The sequence below is a fragment of the Bufo gargarizans genome, chromosome 1 (genome assembly GCF_014858855.1).
Source record: "Bufo gargarizans isolate SCDJY-AF-19 chromosome 1, ASM1485885v1, whole genome shotgun sequence".
NCBI classification, from domain to species: Eukaryota; Metazoa; Chordata; class Amphibia; order Anura; family Bufonidae; genus Bufo; species Bufo gargarizans.
In genome coordinates, this window is record NC_058080.1 from 543,351,105 (window position 1) to 543,375,659 (window position 24,555).

At 42.1% G+C, this 24,555-nt stretch overlaps 1 protein-coding gene across 1 annotated transcript in view; it reads right to left on the minus strand.

The window, feature by feature from the left end:
• CLTCL1 (clathrin heavy chain like 1) overlaps positions 1-24,555 on the minus strand; it is a 71,059-nt gene that overhangs the window by 29,833 nt on the left and 16,671 nt on the right. Inside the window, exons 3-13 of the mRNA XM_044275543.1 lie at positions 9,184-9,452; positions 7,534-7,695; positions 6,173-6,286; positions 5,213-5,386; positions 4,724-4,921; positions 4,436-4,636; positions 3,428-3,580; positions 3,221-3,343; positions 2,491-2,628; positions 2,182-2,346; positions 1,459-1,639 (exon numbers count right to left, since the gene is read on the minus strand). Of these exons, the coding sequence (XP_044131478.1) occupies positions 1,459-1,639; positions 2,182-2,346; positions 2,491-2,628; positions 3,221-3,343; positions 3,428-3,580; positions 4,436-4,636; positions 4,724-4,921; positions 5,213-5,386; positions 6,173-6,286; positions 7,534-7,695; positions 9,184-9,452 (1,878 nt within the window). The remainder of the gene's footprint in view (positions 1-1,458; positions 1,640-2,181; positions 2,347-2,490; positions 2,629-3,220; positions 3,344-3,427; positions 3,581-4,435; positions 4,637-4,723; positions 4,922-5,212; positions 5,387-6,172; positions 6,287-7,533; positions 7,696-9,183; positions 9,453-24,555) is intronic.

The following is a 24,555-nucleotide window of genomic DNA, read 5'->3' on the forward strand; positions in this document are numbered from 1 at the left end:
CTGCCCCGCCGATGCCGAAATGGTCATGTCGGGCATAAGCCCCGCCCCCCGTTCGGAACGGAGCGGGCGGCGGCGGGAGGGAGAGAGGGAGAGATCAGCCGTCTTGAAGAGTAGCCTGAAGATGGGGGAAGAGTGCGGCGATTAAACGGCGTGGGGGTGCAGGATACACGGAGGGGAGCTGGGGAGGGTCTGCTGGAGCGCTCAGAATGAGCGACCACGGGTGCCCCCCTTACCCAGAGGGGTACATGCTTTGCCGATAGGGACGGGTATGGGCTGGAAAAGCCATCTCACCTGTCTTCACCCTCAGTTCCTTCCAGCAGGGTCGCCCCTTCAGCTACTGGCACCGCAGTGGCAGGAAGCTGGGAGAGGGGCTTTGCGTGCGGGCGACCCCCTAGCTGGCGGGATGTAGGGGAGCCATTGCTGCCCAGATCCTCCTATTGCTTCTGTGGGGGAGGCAGCAGTGCAGATAAGTTGGCACTGGCGCAGCTCACCCCGGGAGAGCAGAGAGGCCCAATGCGTCTCTGGTATCTCTAGGAAAAAACAAAAATAAAATAAAATTACAACAAGGAGAAAACAGCCCTGCAGTAGCAGGGAGTGTCTTGCCTCCTTGGACACTAAGCTAAAACTGGTAGCCTCTATCTCCAGGCTGAGGGTATAGCTGATGGAGGAGGGGCTTAACAGTTTTACTTAGTGTCACGCCTCCTAGGGAGCTGAGCTATACCCAAGGTCTGTGTCCCCCAAGGAAAATGGGCGAGAAATAAAAGTTTCTGACAGACAAATTTATTTCCAGTATACACATTAGACAGCATAAACCAACATGTACTGAGTCATCCCTGAAATGACATAATATGTTGTATCACATCTAATTGCCCTAGGTGTAACTTTCCTCAAGTGGATCTTCTACATATGATGTGGACTATGGCTGTCGTATATTGTTTGCTGCGAATATGCCTCTAGATGTATCTGCCCAACCATTCGCTGCTCTTCACAAAAGGACAGTGTAAACACTTTAGTTTATTACAAGACTCCTAATTTTTAGAAAATGGATGCATCATCTTATAACAGTTTAAGAAGAGTATCAGCTAGCCAAGGAAGCATAAACAAATGAAACCAAATTGTCTAACGGTATAACCACAGGGTGCGGTTGTGTTGCATCTGCGTTGTGGTTGTGTACTGCACGGTCGTACAGGCCGCCGAGAGCTCTATTTAAAACTAATTCTACTCTTATTACCCATTTGGAAGAATTATTTAAAATGATTATAAATGTGTTGTCACTACAGGTGACATATAAACGTGAATGCTTAAAAAGACGACATGGCATATTAAAGGAGAGCAGTGGATCGGTGGAGACTCTGTATGGAAAATACACTGAAAAGTTTGATACTTTATTATATGCCAAAAAATCTATATAAAAAGTTGATGGCAGGAAAAACAAACAATATTTCATTACGACCATACCTTCATAACTCTTAAAATACTCAAACAGCTCAACCAATGCCTGAGTGCCCAATTGTTCATGGTACTTGGATGCCACCTGGACACAGAGTTGTAGGTTCTGCCGGATGTTGGCAGACAGCATAGCTCGCAAACACTCCACTGAATCTTCCACCGACAAAGAGCCAAAGAAATTCACCAGCCACTAATGGGAAGGAGGGGGGCCATAAAAACAGATGTTGGCGGTGAAAACTAACATAAGGAGGAGTTATTAATATACGGTTAGGCCTCATTCACTTTTCCGTTTTTTACTGGTGTGCTTTTTTTCCTGCGGATAGCAAAAATATCCATTGATTTTAATGTGTTTGTTCACACATCAGTAGTTTTCCACTAACCGTGGGTCAATGAAAGAAAATCACGGAGACAGACACTACTTTTGTCCATGATGCAGACAAAACACGCCTAATAAAGTCTATGGGTCTGTGTTTGGCCCGGTTTTTTCACTAAGCACTGGTAGGAGATGCTTTGGAAATTAATTTTCAGCTAAGCAGTGTCCAAGGAATACGGATGACCCACGGACGGTAAGAAATGGACACACTGATCCTTCACAGACCTCTTCATGGATAAAACACAGATTTTCTATGGACGTCAAACGGACACAGAAATGTGAACGAGGCCTTTAAAGTGACACATTTTTTACACTGGAATGAAAAAAATATATAAAAAATAAATAAAAAATAAATTCACCTCTGGGTTTAGAAGGTGCGTGTGTACCACGGCCCGCTTGATATCATACAAGTCTGTATAATGCTCCAGAGCTCTCTGCAGCAGTCCTGCTTTCTCACACAGCTGGGCAATGTGAGCCCGGTCATAATGAGTAAACATTTGGTTACCAAGTATTGCATCTGCAACCTGCGAGAGAGAAAAAAATAAATTAAAATCGGAGGAATCCGAGGAGAACGAGCAGTTATTGTAAGGAGCTGTAATGTTAGGCTTTCACAACGATGTGAGTCTTATTTATCTCCAAACAACAAGGCAATGCAAAGAATTAATTACCTGTGGAGCATGAATCAGATTCATCTCCAGGAGGCGAGTCTGCAGATGGCCCTCTGCGGGTCTATTGTTCTTCAAAGCATCAAGCAGGAATGACGTGCATTGCTGTATAAGGCTGTTTTCCATGAAGACATCCACAATCTAGGATTTAGAAAACATCAAGTCAAACTGATACTGCTCTGGGTCGCATGTTTGATAAGCTTCAATGACTGTATATAAAACACCACCGTAACCAATACCAGAATACTGTCTTGCCCACAGACTTGGCATTAGTTAGGCCCTTCTCCAGATGGATACAGTGATGCAGCTACTGCCTTTAACAGACAGAATAAAATAAAATATCTCCACATAACGCAAGACTTCCCAAAACTTTTGTCTTTACATGTAATAGCTATAATACAAATATCTTCCCCTTATAAACTAACTACAGGGCTACTATGAGCACAGATACCAAACATTGACTCATAATTGCATTGTGTGGGCTTCATGACCTAAGTAATTGGTTTATACAAGCCTCTGCAACAATAACGTAATTACAGTTTAATTATTGATAAGGGAGAGTATAATTGGTCAATTAAATGTAAAAATAGAATAAAAGAAAAACAAGGGATGCAGCTGGATCACCAGTTCATCCTTTCGCAGCAACATTTGCTTTCGGAAGTGGCAAAGCACCATCATGTAACATGGGCATGAATCAGACGCACACACTCTAGCTAATATTCCAACTATTTACCTGGTTAATATTAGCCAGTGGCTCCTCATCCTGTACAAGCATCTGAGAGAATTGTAGACCCTGATCTGGGCTGATCCTCATAACACTCCGAAGTAAAAAGATCCAATCTGGGGTGTAACCAACCTTTCAAAATCAAAACAGACATAAAAATATCACTAATTATCCTTGAATAAAATGAGAATTCAGCCATGAGCGGTAAAAACATACTTTTTTGGCATAAAGGACAATCTTCTGGAACTGTCCGGTTTCTGCAAAGCACTGAATGACTTTGTTTGGCACACTAGCACGCAGATAAACACTAAGCGCAAGCGTTGGGTCCACAGCCTTAACCAAGTCTCCCAGCTCTTCAGAGCACTCCAGCTAAACAGAGAAAAATATAAAGAAGAGAAAAATCCATAAAATAAGATAAACTACAATGAAATGTATGAGATTTCTGGTACATTTAGTGATGGACAATCCTTACGGTAGGCCATCAATATCACATTGGTGAGGGTCTGACACCTACCAATTAGATGGTAAAAAGGAGCTGTAGGCACTACGGCCCCTTCACTATTAACCAGACACAGTGCTGTACATTTTGTAGCAATGTGTTACAACTAAGGCTACTTTCATATCTGCGCTTTCCCTTTCTGCTATTGAGATCCGCCATAGGATCTCAATAGTGGAGGAAAACTCTTTAGTTTTGTCCCCATTCATTGTCAATGGGGACAAAACTGGACTGAAAGGAACAGAGTGCACCAGAATGCATTCCGTTCCCATGACGCACACAAAAACGCTGCATACAGCGTTTTTACTTGCGTCCTGGGATGCAGAGCAAGACGGATCAGTCATGATTCAAAATGTAAGTCAATGGTGATGGATCCGTTTTCTCTAACACAAAAGAAAACTGATCCATTCTCCACTGACTTACAATGGTTTTAGAGACTGATCCATTATGGCTATTTTAGAGATAATACAACCGGATCCGTTCATAACGGATGCAGATGGTTGTGTTATCATGACGGAAGCGTTTTTGCTGAACCATGACGGATCCTGCAAAAACGCAGATGTGAAAGTAGCCTAAATGCAGCCTTACCCCATTTAAGCCCAAGAGCCACAGCCCCTTCAAACTGCCAACTGGTGGGGGGTGACAGGAAAATAAAAGAAAATAAAAAATGTATCAAGCAACAAGACAATGAAACATAACAGCTAAAAACCAATATTATAGAATCCTACCTTATCTTCTTTCAACCACTTTTCCAAGAGCTGCTTGCGCCCTTGCTGCAGGACCGGCCTGCAAAGTTCTAGAGACTCAAACTTGTTCAGTTGACCCAGATCTAACAGAATCCCAAAATACTGAAGCAAAGGGGAAGCTTGTCCAGGTTGAGCAGGTACACTCTGGAACTTCCTGATAGTCTCTGCAGTACGAAGGATTCCCTGGAGAGATGTTCAGGACGTTAATTAAAAGAAACATTTTTTAACTCTGTAAAATCTGCTAGAAAATACAAACAAATACCAGGGTACCTTTGGAGCAGAGGCAGCCACCTTAGCAGATTCAGAATAATTCCCTTGAGCAAACAAAGTGTTAAACTTCCGTGCAAAAAGCTCTTCAGCACCTGCTAAGTTGCTTCTGACAGCCATACGTAGTCCCAGGTCAGGGTTCTGTAGGACATTTGTAGCATAGTTGACAATGTTGTCTTCTTCCACACAAACCGATAGTACCTGAACAAGGGACAGAAAAGGAAAGAAAACAGTATTATTAGTCCATAAACAACTCTCAAAAAGCCTTGCATACACATGTCTTTCACCAGCCACTGCTCCACATCACTACCAGTCCCTTTCCTTTACCCTCTTGTAGCTGTAAATATACAGTCCCTAATCAGTCTCCTTCCTCCTCTGGGAGATGTACTATATATACATAGCCCCTAGTAAGTTCCCATTCAGATTGATAGCTTACAGTTTGCAATTTCCGAATTTACACAACACCTTTAATAAACATTGTAACATTCTTACTTGTCCTTTCTTATTCACACCAATGATTCCAGACGTAGGTTCATAAGGAGCAGTAACAAAGATGGTATCAGCACTGATCCGGTTCATGTAAATGCAGGCACCAGACTCAAGATCATACAAGTGGATGTAGCCATATTTTGTGATGAGATAGATCACACCATGTCTAGCTCCAATCTGTACACAATGGGAAGGTAGAGACATAACTGATCAGAAAACATTTTACAAAATGGCTAAAAGATTTAAAGGTTTAAATGGGTTAAGGTATTATTGCAATATACATCCATTAAACTCTCCGGTCTGGTCCTCCCTGCTGGCTCCAGTGTGTCCATGTTCAAGTCACTGCAGTGTTTACATCTGGCGCAGCATGGTCATGGTCACAGTCACATGCTCCGCTGCAGCCAATGACTGGCTTCAACAGTGACATGGCCAAAAGCGTCACGTCACTGTTAAAGCCAGTGCAGGGAGGTGACAATGACCATGATGCACCAGATATAAACACTTTGAACAGCTGGCTTCTTTAGCAATGACCTTTTATGGCTTACCCGCCCTGTGGAGGGTGTCAATGACTGCCTTCTGGACAACTGTCAAGTCAGCAGTCTTTGCCATGATTGTGTAACCTACAGAATCATACTGAGGGACCATTTAAAGGCTTAGGAAACCTTTTTAGGTGTCCTCTGTTGATTAGCTGATTAGAGTGTGACACCATGAGTCTACAATATGAGTCTGGACTTTTTCACAATATTCTAATTATCTGAGATACTGACTTTTGGGTTTTCAATAGCTGTGAGCCATAATCACCAACATTAAACTAAATAAACGCTTGAAAATAGATCACTCTGTGTGTAATGAATCTATATAATATATGAGTTTCACTTTTTGAACTGAATTACTGAAATATATGAACTTTTTGATGATATTTAATTAATTCATATGCATCTGTATATTTTTAAAGCACTATACCTGCATAGCCACAGGGAAGTCAGTCTGAGCTTCAGGAGGAAAGAAGACATCCACAGCTTTCTTTGTAAAAGGCTGGTTTCCATTGGCAGGTTGTCCAACCTCTATAATGTGCAGCTAGATGGAAGCAGACAAAACCATGTCATATGCACCTTTAAAATAAATGGAATGTACATGACATTTTTTTGAGAAGTTAAAGGGGTTGTGTGGTGACATAAAAAGTTGTTTAGATGTTATGAAAATTAGAATTAATGTAACTTACTAACATAGCGTAAAATATGAAAGCAGCACCGATGTCCTAACTTCACACCACCTCTTGCAGTGGAGCAAGTTCCATCCAACACCATCCTCACAACATGGGTAGAGAGCTTTCTCCCTCTATGTTGGTGATGTGATGAAGGGGGAAGACTGTATGGCTTGGTTTATTAACTAAGCCAGCTTCCTTCTCTGCCTCTACATCAGCAATAATAGAGAAGAGGGATGGCTTAGCTAAGGAACTGACCCAGACAGAGGGCCACAAATAGGGGAATGGAAGCTCTCTGCCCATGTTGAGCATTAGGTGGAGCTTTCTGTACAGCAAAACGGGGTTGGTCCGAAATCTGGACAACGGTTGAGCTTTCAGAATTATACTATATAAGAGTTTTATAAATTAGCATGTTTTCTTAATACATTCTTCCCCCTGCCTCCCTGCACTGCCAGTAGTAAGCGCTTATCGCTCACACAGGCATCGCTCCCGGCGGCTGGTTCATTAGTCAGCCCGCCGGGAGGGCAGGGGGAAAGCAGCTCACTGGCAGCGCTGGCCACTCTGGTCAGTGAGCATATACAATAGTGTAGAAGTTGATATTTTATAAAAAGGGGGAACGTAGATTTACTTTCTGAACACATAAGGCTCTTTTCTCCACCGGGCTGTGAGGGAGCAGAGCAGGCAGAGGCCCGCAGCTCCCGCACAGCCCCTCTCTTCTATGCGAATAGAAGACAGATGTCCCTGAAAGAGCGCTGCTAAGGGACATTTCAGCCCCAGTTTTCTAGCACAAATAAACGTTTTCACTAAATAAAGTATATTACAAAAATGTTCCCCGTCACTGTCATTACACATTAGCAAAATAAATAAAATATAAAACGGCAGTTACACTTTAAACACAGATACTCCAGCTAGTAAGAAGTCTAAGCAGTTTGTGGTTGGTTATGGTCATCATACAACACTACTGGTAATGGAGACCACTGACTTACGAATATAATGACAGCTAATCTACATTTATTTTCTGGCCTTCTTCAATTCAGTTTTTTTGTTCTTTCAACACAATTTTAAAGTTCTTTATGCAGGCAATTCCAAAGCAGATTATTACTTTCAGTCTCTGGCTTACCTTGCCACCTGCCTGACCACGAACAGCAAAGCAGAAAAGAGTTGAGGGCTTTGTATTTCTTTCAATTTTAAATTCCGCAAAAGCTGCAGCGTGGCCCTCAATGGGCTGCGAGACCTTCCTGTCCACAGAATACAGCTGCATTGCACCCACCACACGGTTTTGCTGTAACACAGTACAATGATGTAGATAAGAATTCAACATACACAAAATGAAAAGATCAAGATTATAAAAATTTTAAAAAGCTACTCACGGCTAAATACTGTCTAAAAGTAAGACAGTATAAATTTAGACAGTCTTAGGCAACATGCACACTACCGTATTAATTAGGCAGTCTGCAAAATACAGAAACCTTTGCAAGCAATCTGCATTTTTCTTCGAATTAATAGAAATGGCTATTCTTGTCCGGAAAAAAGAACAAGAGTAGGACATCTTTTAGAATTTGTGGGACAGAAACATGGATGCGGATAGCACACAAATGAAATATGTGGATTAAAAAAATAAATAAAAATTGCAGACCCATAGAAATGAATGGGTCTGTGTGTGTATGGTCACCTTTAAGTCATGTCAGGTTTGTAGTCACTTTAAACAGGCAGAATGATTTACACAGTCTGGATCAGATTATGCCGTTGATGTTTATTCATCTGGACTCTGTTCTTCAACTGGACAAATAAGAATTTCCCGAGGACAAGAGAAATTTAGTAGGATTGGCCGATTATGACATACTATATATACACAAGCCTCCAGAATGTCCTCTAAAGGCAGATGTCGGAGTAAAGAGGGAAATCGACTACAATGATCCTTTGTTCCCACAGGAGATACGTTACTGCCAGGGCAATTGGACAATGGTTTAATGCCTTTTATCCATGGAAACAAACATGCATACTTGCATGGTTATAATGAAGTCGGAAGAAATATCTGTCAGCCAACAGATACAGCTGACCACAGACATTCACAAGTATCCAACAGCACCATATATATGATTGTCTGGCCTTGCCAAACATGCGTGTTTTTGGAAAAGGGACAAGATAAATGACTGTCAGACATCTCTGTTGTTGCCTTTTAGTGAGTAACCTTGTAGATAAAGGGTAATACAAGGCATTCACTAATGTATTGCGATTGTCCATATTGCTTCCTTTGCTGGTTTGATTCATTTTTCTATCACACTATACGCTGCTGGTTTCCAGGGCTTACAGCCACCGCTGCAGCACAGATATGAGATTGACAGGACGGGAGCTGCTACGCATGTGTGCCTATGGCTGCTACCATGGTCCCGGCCACCAGAGAGGTCAGAGCTTTTTCCTATAGTGTGCAAGCATGACCGCTGTTGCTGAATTGAAAGGTGGTCGTAACCATGGATATGAGCAGTGTATAATGTGATGGAAAAATGAATCAGGCCAGCAAAGGAGGCAATATGGACAATCACAATACATTAGTAAGAGGCTTGTATTAACTTTCTCTACATGATAAATGAGATTTGCTGAATTGACAAGCCCTCTAAAACAGAACAGTTGGAAAAAGAACCCATCAGATCGTTGGAGGATCTTTGTGAAACTATTAACATATCTGATGTCTATAGCCACTTTACGTCACAGCTGGAATTTTCTAGGGTATAGGTACAGTAAGTGATGAGATGACTTCACATGATAATACCTGGGCAGAGATGCCAATCAGGAGAAGCCACTTCTGTTGCTCATCTGTCCTGTAGTTAATGATCTGACAGCCAGCAAGACTTGCATGACGATCAAACATTTTCTGTGGCTGCGAGTCTCCTTCCATGCTCCAATGATAAACCGCTGTCTCAGTCACCAGAGCCACTGTGTTGACAGATATCCACTTCCAAAAGATAACCTCCTCAGACATGGTGTGAGCCTTCATCTTACTCTTCATCTCAATGTTAAAGATTTGTAGGGTTTTTCCCGCTAGAATATGAAAAAGTAACAATATAAATACAGGTTTCTGTTACCATTTTTTTTAAGCAAGAAAAAAAAAAAAAAATCATGTAAAAATAAGAAATGAGTAGGTCAGTGATATATGGCAATGGGTTAGAAGACCAGCACAGAAAACCACTGACATTTCGCAAAGTTGACAAATTCTTAAAGAAAATGTCTCATTCCAAACTTAAAATTGGCCATATAGTATAAAATTTGAACAATGTCATCCCTTTAAGCACCTAACAGTTTTGCCCGAGCAGAGCTCAATCAGCAGGGTGAGGGGGTGGGGCAGAAGGGCTGCTTGAATTCCTCATATCTTGGGCTGGGTAGAGATAAAAGGCCTAGTATTATTATTACTTGAAAGCGCCACTAATTCCATGGTGCTGTACATCAAGAGGGGGTTACAAATATAGAATATAAAGAAGAAACTATTAACAGACTTGTAAAGAATTGACAATCTAAGCTTTAAAACAAGACCAAAATGACCATATTATCTCATCTACATTGGGAGATATAGCGGTTGAAATCGGGTTGGGAGTGACAGCAGCTGAAATTGAAAGCAGGTTTCAGCTGCTTTAACTCCCGATCCGATGTAGGAGAGAATGCTGTGATTCTAGTCCTGTTTTAGGCTACTTTCACACTAGCGTTAATGTTTTCCGGTATCGAGATCCGTCAATAGGGACAAAACCTAACTGAACAGAATGGAATGCTCCAAAATGCATTCCGTTCCGTTCTCATACCGGAGAGCAAACCACAGCATGCTGAGATGCAGAGCAAGACGTATCCGTCATAACACACAAGGCAAGTCAATAGGGCCGTTTTCTCTGACACAATCGAGAAACTGATCCGTCCCCCACTGACTTTCAATGGAGTTCATGACGGATACGTTTTGGCTATGTTAAAGATAATAGAACCGGATGCATTCATAATGGATGCAGCCGGTTGTATTACCAGTAACGTAAGTGTTTTTGCTGGATTTCCTAGTGTAAAAGTAGCCTTAAAGACTGTCAGCTTTCAAACAAGACCAGGCTGATAGCTCTAGCTGCTAGCAAGTCTGAAGAAGGAGAGGGGGGCAGTGGGGGGACTGACAGCCTGCAGTATAGCAGAGGAAAAAAATATTTAAAACAAAATATATAAATCATAATCGCACTGACCCACAGAATAAAGTTATCATGCCACACAGTGAACGCCATAAAAATGTACCCCCCCCCCCCCAATTTTATCTTTCCCCTAAAAATAAAATAGAAGTTATTTAATACACTACATGCACCCGAAAAGTGTTCCTAAAAAAATCCCTACAACTCATCCCGCAAAATTCAAGGTCTCATATAGCCAAATTAAAGAAGAAAACAAAAAAAATAAGTTATCACCGCTGGAACACAGGGGGGTCACTAACTTTTCATATAACCTTGCATAAATTAATAATACAAGCGACCACAAGAGACTTTGTAGTATGTAGTATCACCGAGAAATGCCTAGTAACCTGTTCTGTCCTTCTCCGGGTACTTTCACACTTGCGTTGGGTGTGGATCCGTCATGGATCTGCGCAGACGGATCCGCACTGATAATACACCCGCATGCATCCATTCAGAACGGATCCGTTTGTATTATCTTTAACATTGTCAAAACGGATCCGTCTTGAACACCATTGAAAGTCAATGTGGGACGGATTCGTTTTCTATTGTGCCAAATTGTATCAATGAAAACAGATCCGTCCGAACACACAATGTAAGTCAATGGTGACGGATCAGTTTGCCTTCGCATCGTCAGGCAGACCCCAAAAGGCTGCAAGCAGCGTTTTGGTGTCTGCCTCCAGAGCGGAATGGAGGCAAACTGATGCATTCTGAACGGATCCTTTTCCATTCAGAATGCATTAGGGCAAAACTGATCCGTTTTGGACCGCTTGTGAGAGCCCTGAAACGGATTTCACAAACGGAACTCAAAACGCCAGTGTTAAAGTAGCCTCAGCTGGTTTATCTCCTGTACATCTTCCACGTGCTTTTTTTTTTTTTTTTGGACTCTCCTGATCAGTTTTGACCATACAAACAGATCACTATGGTTTCTTTACAATATAACACTATTTGGGGTTTAGTAGGTTTCGGTAATGCTCATTACTGTACATACTTCCACTTCACTATATGTTAGGCTACTTTCACACTAGCTTTTCTATTTTCCGGTATTGAGATCCGTCATACGGTCTCAAAACGAAAAAAAAAAAAAAAAACAGTTCCGTTTTGTCTTTGTCCCCATTCATTGTCAATGGGGACAAAACATAACTGAACAGAACGGAGTGCACCAAAATGGATTCGGTTCAGTTTGGTTGCGTTCCCATACTGGAAAGCAAACGGTCATGGGACACAATAGAAAACTGAAACGTCCCCCATTGACTTTCAATGGGGTTCACAACAGATCTGTCTTGGCTATGTTAAAGATAATACAACTGCATCCGTTCAGTATCTATGTATTATCAGCAACGGAAGCGCTTTTGCTGAACCCTGCCAGGGCCAGCAAAAACACTAGTGTGAAAGAAGCCCAAGATGCATTTTGGAATTAAACTACACTACCTGAAGCTTTAAAAGACTGCATAAATAAATATACAATAATAATTCCGCCGACACCTCCCTGCAGTTCTTCTAAACATGAAAAGAATTTTCTCCTAAGAGTATTCAATGGAATTTGGCTCCATCCCAGAAACAGCAGGCCGAAGAGAGATCCCATAATGGAAGTAATGCAGAAACATGACCCAAGCTAAACCTCACCTGCTGTGTGGCTCCATGCTAGAAGAAAATAAAATGCATCCCCCACACATCAGGACAAGGTCATTAAGGTAAACGTTTAACGTTGCTCTGTTAGACTAATATGCTGTCCTAGGTGAGGGCAGCACATTATAGCTGCGGATCCATACTAGTAGCAAGAATGGCAAAAAAAATGTGCTGTTTGGCTATTAGGAGCTCTGAAAGAATACACCAGATAATTGTTTTGGGGGAGTTGGGTGTACTCATGAGCAAAACCCCTTCCCATCTCTGCAGTGACTCTCACACAGGCCAACGTCCTGACTCCAACGCCTGCATTTTATTACACTTCATACATGTAATAATCAGGCTACATAGAACATAAAACATTTATTGGAATACAATTTCTGAACAAATAACTTTTCTAAATTCCTGTCAGTAAATATGCAATTCTGTCACCACTTCTGTTTGCATAGCACTGTAGCTCTTGTAATGTCATTTCCAAACATACCTTTCTGTCCTGATCCCTCTTCTTTTGGCCCCAAAAAATAGGTCTTTATAAATATGCAATTGAGAATAAGAGAGCCCAAGGGGCTGTAGTTATCTCTAAAGGACCCCAGCCGCACCCATTAGAAAGAAGTCCCACTACTCCCCTCCTGTTCTTCTCTCCATCTCCTACCCTCGTCAACATCATCATGCCTTGCGCAGGCGCACATCTCCATTATGTCTGCGCCTGCGCTGTCTGTACCCTTCTGTCGGTTCATCCACTAGACTGCACATCCATCTGGCGCATGTACAGCTCAGTGGATGCAGTGGGGGGGGGGGGGGGGTGGCAGAGGCACAGGCGTAAGAGAGATGTGCTCCTGCGTAAGGCATGATGACACAAAAAATATGAAGCATCATTAAACCTATCAAACATGCCATCTCTGATAAATTTGGTGCAAAGTGCGTCAAAGCGAATTTAATCAAAACTGACAAAATATTACCCTTTATTGATTTTTTTTTATTTTTTTTTTTTGAAGCTTCCAGGTGCGAATCTAATTTATTAAAATCCCTGAAACCCGTTTAGGGTTAGGTAGCTTTTTGATGTCTTACTATTTTGGGCTGATTTTTATTAGAACACATAATTCTGTTTTGCCTTCTTAAAGGGAACCTGTCACCGGGATTTTGTGTATAGAGCTGAGGACATGGGTTGCTAGATCGCCGCTAGCACATCCGAAATACCCAGTCCCCATAGCTCTGTGTGCTTTTGTTGTGTAAAAAAAAGTATTTTATACATATGCAAATTAACCTGAGATGAGTCAGAGCTTGAAAATATGACTCTTCTCTGGTCACACAAGTAAGATATGACTCTTTTATGTTAATTTGCATATGTATCAAATCGTTTTTTTTAAACAATAAAAGCACACAGAGCTATGGGGACTGGGTATTGCGGATGTGCTAGCGGCCATAAGCAACCCATGTCCTCAGCTCTATACCCAAAATTCCCTTGAAAATGACATCAATAGCACAAAAATGACATTCCACTAAGCGTACCACAGCTACCCACCCACACCCAGAGGAGCAGCACGTGCTTTTTGGTTGAGTGGAGCAGCAGATCCTTCCCTGGATGTCTTCCATGGCTTCTCCTACGGGTGTATGCTGGAGCATCAGATGACAGAATAATGTAATATATACAAGTGGAGGGAGCCGTTTGTCCATATTCAAAATGTGCAAAAGAACATGTCAAGCCCGATATACTGTATAGGGGTCAGACCCAAACAACACTTCAGGCTCATATTGTGCACACACCGAGCACCACAGTAGCTGGTAGACTTCTTATGCTGTACCATTACTGTAAATTCATCTGCCTTTAAACCTGAGAAAAGCTCCTTTTCATCGTTATGCAAGTGTTTTTGGTGCACTATGACCATCCATTAGGTGCACCTTCTTGTTTCAATGATGGTCCTTGAGATTTCTGAGCCAGCAGTGAAGATGCAGGGGAAGCTACGTGCACCAGACACCGTATTTGCCCTAGGATTAGAGGGCAGGATTTCATTTTTTGAGGGACCTATCCTACATGGCGATATGCTTATTTTGCAACAAATTTTGGAGGCAAGAGACTCCCTTAATGCTGCCTGATGCTAAAAACCGTTCCATGCGTCTTCAGCTCCCTCTATTGACAGCTTCATTCCCACAATTCAGGCACAGTAAACAGCAACTGTGTCATATGCTATGGAAAGCAGCTCCATGGAATTGTATTTCCCCGTGCCTGCAGGTCCTCTCCAACTCCGGGCTCATTCACACGATCGTATTAATGGGTCCGCATCCATTCATTTCAAAGGGGCCGCAAAAGATGCGGATAGAACGCTGTCCGCATCAGTTGTTCCATTGCCGCGCAAAAAATATACAGCCTGTCCTATTCTTGTCCACAATCGCGGACTAAAGAATAGGCATTTCTATAATGGCCCGCCCGGTCCGTTCTGAAAATTGCAGAAGATACACTGGCAGCATCTGGATCTACAATTTGAGGACAGCAAAACGCGGCGAGGTGGTCTGAAGGCGCCCTAATAGGCAGAGATTCAGCCAATGTGTATGCAGTAGGCAATTCCACACTAAATCTTTTCCTCACAGCCTGACACAGAATGGTAGGTCAGGATTTATTAAAGCGGCAAAAAAAAAAACCAATAAGTATGGCCAATCTCAGACGAGTGTTCACCGTGGGAAAACCCATCGTATGCTTTCTTGGCCTGACCTCTGTTCCTGTGATGGGACCTCAAAGCATTATAATGTCGCTGCCCAACAGATGTCATCCATGTGCTATCCACATCAAATTATAGAACATGTCCTAGTCTTGTCAATTTTGCAGGCAAGAATAGGCATTTTGAGAGTGGGAACCATGTGGGACACAGACGTCAGCAGTTTGCGGACCACAAATATAATGCAGCCTCATTTCAAAAACCTCCAAATAGGTAATCCCACAAATTTAAAACTTTTTTATTTATTTTTTTTACAGATCTGGAGGACTTTCTTTCCTTTCTGTGGGTGTAGCCCCAGAGACACATACTATGGTAAGTAATGCCTCCAAAATTTCCATCTTCTCGGTGTAGACCAGGGATGTCAAACTCGTGGCCCTCCAGCTGTTGCAAAACTACAACTCCCATCATGCCTGGGCATACTACAGCTATCAGGGAATGATGGGAGTTGTAGTTTTGCAACATCTGGAGGGCCATGAGTTTGACATCCATGGTGTAGACAGAGATACAGCTATATATATATCCCTCTCTGAATTTAGCAGTAGGAATAAATGAATGAATGTAAGGTGTCTGGGCCTCTTCATTATGAGATCAGTATACCAGCGCTGAGGGGAGAGGAACAGAGAAGCAGGTTAGCCGACCACTGAATGCAGGAGAAGGTGGACCAGAAGCATAAACAGAAGGGGGCGCTACCAGAGAGGAAAAACTAAACATTTTTATTATTACATATCTATTGCAATAATACTTAATTTGCAATGCTTTATTCACTGCACTGTAATACTTTTTGTGGGATAACCATTTTAATAACAAAACTATCATTATTTGGTAAAATACAAATAAAAAGTTTGCAAGTAAACTTAGGAGTCGGAGCTCACTTCTGGCATCTTGGTGTCATTTAATGGATTTTTTTTTTTTTTTTTTAGAGATTCATCTAGCAGACAAAGGAACCTGCAGAATCCTCGAACGGTTCAAGTGAGATGAAACACACAATTACAAAAATGATGTAACACTCTAAAACTGTTCCAGTAACTAATACATAAAAAATATGTGGATGTAAGGGTGTGAATAAACTTCCTGGCAGGAAGTCTTTGGAAAAAAGAAAAAAGAACTGGAGACACATGCTCAGACAGTATGTATGTTTATACACGTCTACTAAAGTCATATGTTCTGCATTTGTCTTGACGGGAAACTGGGACTGCCATCTCACGATACATACTAAACACGAATCAGAATATATTTCCCCATTATTTGATTCCCTGCCAGAACTATTACTGGGCTGAATTAGATCGACAGTAGGCTGTGGGTTAAGTATAAAATGAGTAAGCCATATTAATAGGGGAGAGCAGGTACAGGCAGGAGAAATGTATGTAACACTTGGCTGTTTGTGGCAGAAGATTCCAGGAATTCAGCGGGCAGCCTGGGATATTTCAGCAGGATAGCGTTCAGCATAGTCAGTGGGTGTTTGTTATGACTGCAGAATTCAGCGATACATCCAGAACATTTCTGCAGTCCTTAGCGCACAAACACGCTTTCTTTACCTTATTTATCAATGCGATTTATTGATGGACTTCATGTATTCTCTCATTTGGTTATGTATGAAGCCTCTGTTCGGCACATGCAATCAGGAGAAGAGGAAAAAACAACATACCAACCACTAAAAAGAATGCGTTGTAAAGCTGGAAGGAAAAGGGGGTTGTCCAAGAGAATAAAACATTCTACTAACTTTAATTACATTTATAGCATTTCACAAATGTATTACATTTACAGCATTTGGGGGAATTAGTTACATTTTGTTGTTATCTCCCCTTTAAGGTTGGCAGATCCATTATAAATATGGGTGCTGAACTGTACCACAATGTAGATGCAAACAGCACCAAAAGGCCACAGTGAACCGTAAGCTCATTTAAAGAGGACCTTTCACCACTCCTGACTTGTCTGTTTTTATAGATTAATGCATTCCCCATGTAATAACAATTCTGAAACATCTAGTCTTATGGCTGTACGTTGTGCCATTCCTTTATTATTTCTACTAGAAGTTATGAGTGAATTGCTAGCAGTCTGCAGTAAGGGTACAGAGGGGAGGTAACCAGTTGGGGGGTGTACCTGCACAGTCTGAAAACAGCAGCACTGATTGGATAGAGTCAGTCTGTGCAGGTACACATCAAGCTGCCGTTTCACCCTGGACCCAACCCTTTCCGTTTCCCACATTCACAGGATGTTTCGAATTTACATTCCACTTTGGCTATAGATAAGAATTTTTTTTTTTTCTCTCTTTTCTAAAATGTTTTGTGGTAAAGTGCAAAAGTGTAACTTTTGGAATACTTCTGCATTCTTTCAGGATGTGGATTACACAGAAATCTTAAACTAGATGGGGGAGAGAACAGATGTTATGTCAGAAAATATTTTACTGAAAGATAGTAAATGCTTCTCATGCAGCAGATGAGAAGATAAATTCAGCATTAATGAAATTAAACAAACAAAAAAACAATAAGAGAAAATAAATGTAAGGGCAGACTACACGGGCCATGTGGTCTTTTTAATAAAAGACTTCCATATATTACATATATAAATATTTGCATGCATTAAAGGGGTCCGCCAAGCTTTAAGAAAAGTCCTGCAGCCTTCTGAGCTGTTGTTGGAAGTAGCCTAGTCAGTAGTTACATCTCCATCAATCTGCACTCATTTTGACTGCAGGGTCTTCCACTCAGGTCTTGACTGGACGCGTTTCAGAGTCCTGTTCAGCTGCATACTGCAAATGCTGCCGTAAAGGAAGACTCAGGAACACACCCATTTGAGCAGAGGACCCAGAAGCCAGACAGACGGTCAAGTGGGCAACGGGAAGATAGGTAGTGGTGAAAGGATCTTCCTTCCGCAGGTTGTTCCGACAGCTAGGATTTAGTCAAAGCCCCGGAGAACCCCTTTAAAAATGATTCAGTAAAATGAAAACATTCAGATTTACCAGTGCGGGAGCTGTGTATTAATATAAGCTGCTTGTATAGCCACAGAGAGAACGTCTGTTGTAGGTGTGTTTAAAAAAAAAAAAATATTTGGTTTTTGGTAAGAGCTATGGGGCTTTCAGTCTCTCTGAAAGATTTCTTTTTTTAAATCGGACCTGCCTGCTTTGTTAAAGGGGTTGTGTCACTTTAGCAAATGGCATTTATAATTTAAAAATGCATCAAGCCAGCAAAGGAGGCAATATGGACAATCACAATACATTAGTGAATGTAATTTGCTGAAGTGAGACAACCCCTTTAACCACTTCAACCCCGCTAGCTAAAACCCCCTTCATGACCAGGCCACTTTTTACACTTCTGCACTACACTACTTTCACCGTTTATCGCTCGGTCATGCAACTTACCACCCAAATGAATTTTACCTCCTTTTCTTCTCACTAATGGAGCTTTCATTTGGTGGTATTTCATTGCTGCTGGCATTTTTACTTTTTGTGTTATTAATCAAAATGTAACGATTTTTTTGCAAAAAAATGAAATTTTTCACTTTCAGCTGTAAAATTTTGCAAAAAAAAAACGACATCCATATATAAATTTTTCGCTAAATTTATTGTTCTACATGTCTTTGATAAAAAAAAAAATGTTTGGGCAAAAGTTATAGCGTTTACAAACTATGGTACAAAAATGTGAATTTCCGCATTTTGAAGCAGCTCTGACTTTCTGAGCACCTGTCATGTTTCCTGAGGTTCTACAATGCCCAGACAGTACAAACACCCCACAAATGACCCCATTTCGGAAAGTAGACACCCTAAGGTATTCGCTGATGGGCATAGTGAGTTCATAGAACTTTTTATTTTTTGTCACAAGTTAGCGGAAAATGATGATTTTTATTTAAATTTTTTTTTTTCTTACAAAGTCTCATATTCCACTAACTTGCGACAAAAAATAAAAAAATTCTAGGAACTCGCCATGCCCCTCACGGAATACCTTGGGGTGTCTTCTTTCCAAAATGGGGTCACTTGTGGGGTAGTTATACTGCCCTGGCAATTTAGGGGCCCAAATGTGTGAGAAGTACTTTGCAATCAAAATGTGTAAAAAAAATGGCCTGCGAAATCCGAAAGGTGCACTTTGGAATATGTGCCCCTTTGCCCACCTTGGCTGCAAAAAAGTGTCACACATCTGGTATCGCCGTACTCAGGAGAAGTTGGGGAATGTGTTTTGGGGTGTCATTTTACATATACCCATGCTGGGTGAGAGATATATCTTGGCAAAAGATAACTTTTCCCATTTTTTTTATACAAAGTTGGCATTTGACCAAGATATTTTTCTCACCCAGCATGGGTATATGTAAAATGACACCCTAAAACACATTCCTCAACTTCTCATGAGTACGGCGATACCACATGTGTGACACTTTTTTGCAGCCTAGATGCGCAAAGGGGCCCAAATTCATTTTAGGAAGGGCATTTTTAGACATTTGGATCCCAGACTTCTTCTCACGCTTTAGGGCCCCTAAAAAGCCAGGGCAGTATAAATACCCCACATGTGACCCCATTTTGGAAAGAAGACACCCCAAGGTATTCAATGAGGGGCATGGCGAGTTCATATAATTTTTTTTTTTTTGCATAAGTTAGCGGAAATTGATTTTTTTTAGTTTTTTTCTCACAAAGTCTCACTTTCCGTTAACTTAGGACAAAAATTTCAATCTTTCATGGACTCAATATGCCCCTCACGGAATACCTTGGGGTGTCTTCTTTCCGAAATGGGGTCACATGTGGGGTATTTATACTGCCCTGGCTTTTTAGGGGCTCTAAAGCGTGAGAAGAAGTCTGGAATATAAATGTCTAAAAATGTTACGCATTTGGATTCCGTGAGGGGTATGGTGAGTTCATGTGAGATTTAATTTTTTGACACAAGTTAGTGGAATATGAGACTTTGTAAGAAAAAACAAACAAACAAAAAATATATATTTCCGCTAACTTGGGCCAAAAAAAATGTCTGAATGGAGCCTTACAGGGGGGTGATCAATGACAGGGGGGGTGATCACCCATATAGACTCCCTGATCACCCCCCTGTCATTGATCACCCCCCTGGTAAGGCTCCATTCAGACGTCCGCATGAGTTTTGCGGATCCGATCCATGTATCCATGGATCCGTAAAAATCATACGGACGTCTGAATGGAGCCTTACAGGGGGGTGATCAATGACAGGGAAGTGATCAGGGAATCTATATGGGTGATCACCCGCCTGTCATTGATCACCCCCCTGTAAGGCTCCATTCAGACGTCCGCATGTGTTTTGCGGATCCGATCCATGGATCCGTAAAAATCATACGGATGTCTGAACGGAGCCTGACAGGGGGGTGATCAATGACAGGGGGGTGATCAGGGAGTTTATATGGGGTGATCATGGGTGATCAGCGGTTCATAAGGGGTTAATAAGTGACGGGGGGGTTGTAGTGTAGTGTGGTGTTTGGTGCGACTTTACTGTGTCCTCTGGTGGTCGATCCTAACAAAAGGGACCACCAGAGAACCAGGTAGCAGGTATATTAGACGCTGTTATCAAAACAGCGTCTAATATACCTGTTAGGGGTTAAAAAAAAAAAATCAGATCTCCAGCCTGCCAGCGAGCGATCGCCGCTGGCAGGCTGGAGATCCACTTGCTTACCTTCTGTTCCTGTGAGCGCGCGTGCCTGTGTGCGCGCGTTCACAGGAAATCTCGGCCCTCGCGAGATGACGCGTATATGCGTCGCTGTGCGCAGGGCTGCCGCCTCCGGACCGCACATCTGCGTTAGGCGGTCCGGAGGCGGTTAAATACTTACAGTAAATTCCCTAATAAGTAACAATCTAACAATCATGGAGCAACTTTTCTCTGTGGTTGCTATTCCTCTGTTATTCCTCTTGGACACATAGCAATATCTTGAAAACCGTGCGTTACATTATTTTTCCTGGTCAATAAGGTGACAGTCTTTAGCAACAGACCTTTCTGAGAAGGGAATGGTAAGACAGTGTTAAATTTTTTGGAATTCAGGGGTAACCGTTGTGGCAACTTGCAAGTCTCCCGGTGACACCACTGACTTCCATTATGTTGTGTGGCTGCAGAGATCTTTAACCAGACAACACTTGTGGTGACCTAAATCGCTGTGTACCCAAAGCCTTGCGACCAGTCGTCAATTCTAAGAAAAAAAGACTTCAGAAGGGTTATTTTATGGGGGATACAACTATTAACTAAACAGACACGTCAGGAGGGGTAACAGGTCCCTTTTAAGGTTTTAGTTCAAGTGGTGAGCTACCTTTAAAAGGCAGTGCCCTAACATGGAGTTTTTAGTTTAATTTTTGATGCAACATGTAGATCATAAATCCCCCATAACGGAATGCCCCTGCAGCACCGCGTAACGCCTAAATATCAAAACTGCAAGACACCCGAGCAGTCTTGTGAAGTTTCCCAGACAACCATAAGATGTCCGAGGAGTCTCATGTACGGGTCCTGTTAATTAGAATAGGACTCAGGCCTTAGCCAGTGCGATACCTGCATCTCTCCACAACGATACAGGCAATAATGGAGTATGGATGTTGAAATGCAGCGGACTGATGAATACAAATGTAGTTGTGATTCTCATCACAAAATGCAAGAATGAAATATTGAAGAAAGAATTGAGAAAATGAAGTCATGTACAACATACATCCACAAACTGCTGGCCAAGCATCATAAACTGAGACATAACAGTTGTCCATATTGATGAACGTTTACTCACACACAAAGTCATAAGAGACAGGACAAAGTAAAAACTCACCGTCTGTTTGAGAAGAGAAAGCAGAAGGAAACAAAAGATAGAAAGCATAAGTAAAAAGAAAACGGAAAAGAAAGGGAAGGGAACAGCATATTAAATACTAAGAAGCAAGAGACTATAGAGGATATGAGACAACAGGCTGAAGTATGCAGTAGAGGCCCAGGAACACGGTGTAACCAGCAGCGACACGCAGCAGAGGCAGCCACCAGCACACGGTGAATCGCTACCCTGTGAAGGGCCAAAATGGCTGCTTCTGCCATGTGTAGGTGGCCAGCATGCTAACACTGAAAAGAAAATCTGAAAATAAGCAGATTAAGACTTAAAAAGGAAGTTACCCTGCTAGTAAAGAAAGCCTTTATCATGAAAACACTGACTTTAAAAGGCAATACCCATCTCAGACGTGATTTCTCTAGGATACCCCATCAATGTCAGATAAGTGCTTGTACTACTTCTGAGACCAGCACCTATTTTCAGAAGTGAAGGAGAGCACACCGCACATGCACAGCATGCTCTCAACTGCTATGGGAGTTCAGGAAATATCGGAGAGAGCATGCTCAGCTTCTACTGGTAAATGGCGAGGACATCTCTACATTCACCACTATTTTCAGAGCTCCCAAAGCAGTGTAAGGGTGGCCGAGCATGTGCGGCTCCAGCTCCCCCGCTGCGACATTACATCCATCAGTGACATGGCTCAGTCCCATTCATGTGAATGAACCGCAATACACAGCCCAAATTCATACCAGTCTCTGGTTTCACTAAGGCAAAATATAGGTGATACCCTATATACCGCGCTGATATTGGCCGGAGCAGTAAAGTGCCTCTAAGTGGATGCAGTGGTCACATGTATACTGATCATCACCGCAGCCAGGTATATATAAAGTGGAAATGTCTAAAAACAGTGTCCTTTATAGAATTCTCCTTCATTCTCAGTTTTTAGTACATGTAACTCCAGCATGGTATACTAGATGACAGCACATGGTAAATACTAACGTCTTGGTTGCCTTTTCACCTTCATTACATCCAGCAGGACACTAAGCTAAAGTAAGGGCGTCACAAATTCATGGTGATGTCAGGACAGAACATTGTTGGTTTCTATTAACTATTATTAATGTGCAGGCAGCTAATGGAAATGTATAATGTTCTCAGTTTATGGCCAGCAGAGATCGGGGAGACTATAGACCTCATTCAGAAAAGCAACAATATAAAGATTGAAGGCTCTGCTACATTTGAAGCATTTTCTTGCTGCATTAGATTTGCCATGTTTTTTTATTTAGCTATGTTTTGGTTTCTACAGCCTCTATGTTTTACACTACTTGCCGCAGGATGCCATTCACAGTGAAATCCATCAGACTGTCTGGTGACTCGGTCTCTAGACACTCTCCTCTTCTGAACAAACGCCAAAGCTGAATGACGACCAAAGCTGAACTTTGATTTGGTCATACAAGACCATTTAAGAGAGGAGAAAGACTAAACTGAGCCAGACCAATGGATTTCACTATGAACGGCATTCTGCATAGGGTAAAACGCAGAGTTAGTAGAAGCCAAAGATAGCTAAATGTTTAATAAAAACCTGCTACAAAAAAGTTCTTGAGTCCCAAATACAGTTAAGATCACATTCAGACGGCCGTAGTGTTTTGCAGTGTTTGATTTTTATGTTATGCTAATTAGGGTCCAAGGTGCCCAGAGGGGTGTTTTTCTCACTCTCCGGTGCCCAGTGACGCCCCCCCTGCAGTGCCCAGTGACGCCTCCCGATCATCAAATAACCTCCCACAGCCCGGCAAACGGTTCCGCCCCCTCCCCACGTCATAATGTACCTTATAGAAATGCCCCGTCCTTCTTTCTGTCTGCGGCCAGAAAACTCGCGCAGGCGCAGTACCGCCTGCGCGATCATCAAAGTCCTGAGGGCAACAGTGCTCAGGTCACATCAATGGGCTCGGCGCATGCCCAGTGAGACTTTTGAGGCTGTTGCCCTCAGGAGGTTGATGATCGCGCAGGCGGTACTGCGCCTGCGAGAATTTTCTGGCCGCAGACAGGAAGAAGGACGGGGCATTTCTATAAGGTACATTATGATGTGGGGAGGGGGCGTAACCGTTTGCTGGGCTGTGGGAGGTTATTTGATGATCAGGAGGCATCACTGGGCACTGCAGGGGGGCGTCACTGGGCACCGGAGAGTGAGAAAAACGCCCCCCTGGGCACCTTGGACCCCAATTAGCATAACATAAAAATCGCTTTTACATCAAAACTACTAAACGAAATAAAGTAAAAAGAAGAGTCCTGGAAATAAGCTACTTTAGTCAACATAGCGATGGTGCCAGCTTAAAATCGTAAAAGGAGGTGACAGAATCCTTTTAAAGGGGTTGTCTTACTTCAGCAAATGGTATTTATCATGTAGATAAAGTTAATACAAAGCACTTACTAACGTATTGTGATTCTCCATATTGCCTCCTTTGCTTGCTAGTATTTTTTCATTACATTAAGCAGGTGAAACTCGAAAAATTAGAATATCGGGCATAAGTCTGTTTATTTCAGTAATGCAAATTAGAAGGAATTGCATTAATGCAGCTTCAAATTAGAATTTTGTGAAAAGGTTCAATATTCTAGGCTGAAAGTGTCAGACTCTAGCCAGCTAATTAATCCATATCCCCTGAGCAAAGGGGACCTCAAAATAGTGACTTTGGGGTTTCATAAGCTGTAAGCCATAATCATCCAAATTATAACAAATAAAGGCTTGAACTATCTCGCTTTGCATGTAATGAGTCTCTCATATGTTAGTTTCACCTTTTAAGTTGCATTAGGGCTCATTCAGACGGCCGTATGCTGTCCGCAAAAATGCGGATTTTTTTTGCGGATTAGATGTTGTCCCATTCACATCTATGGGGCACT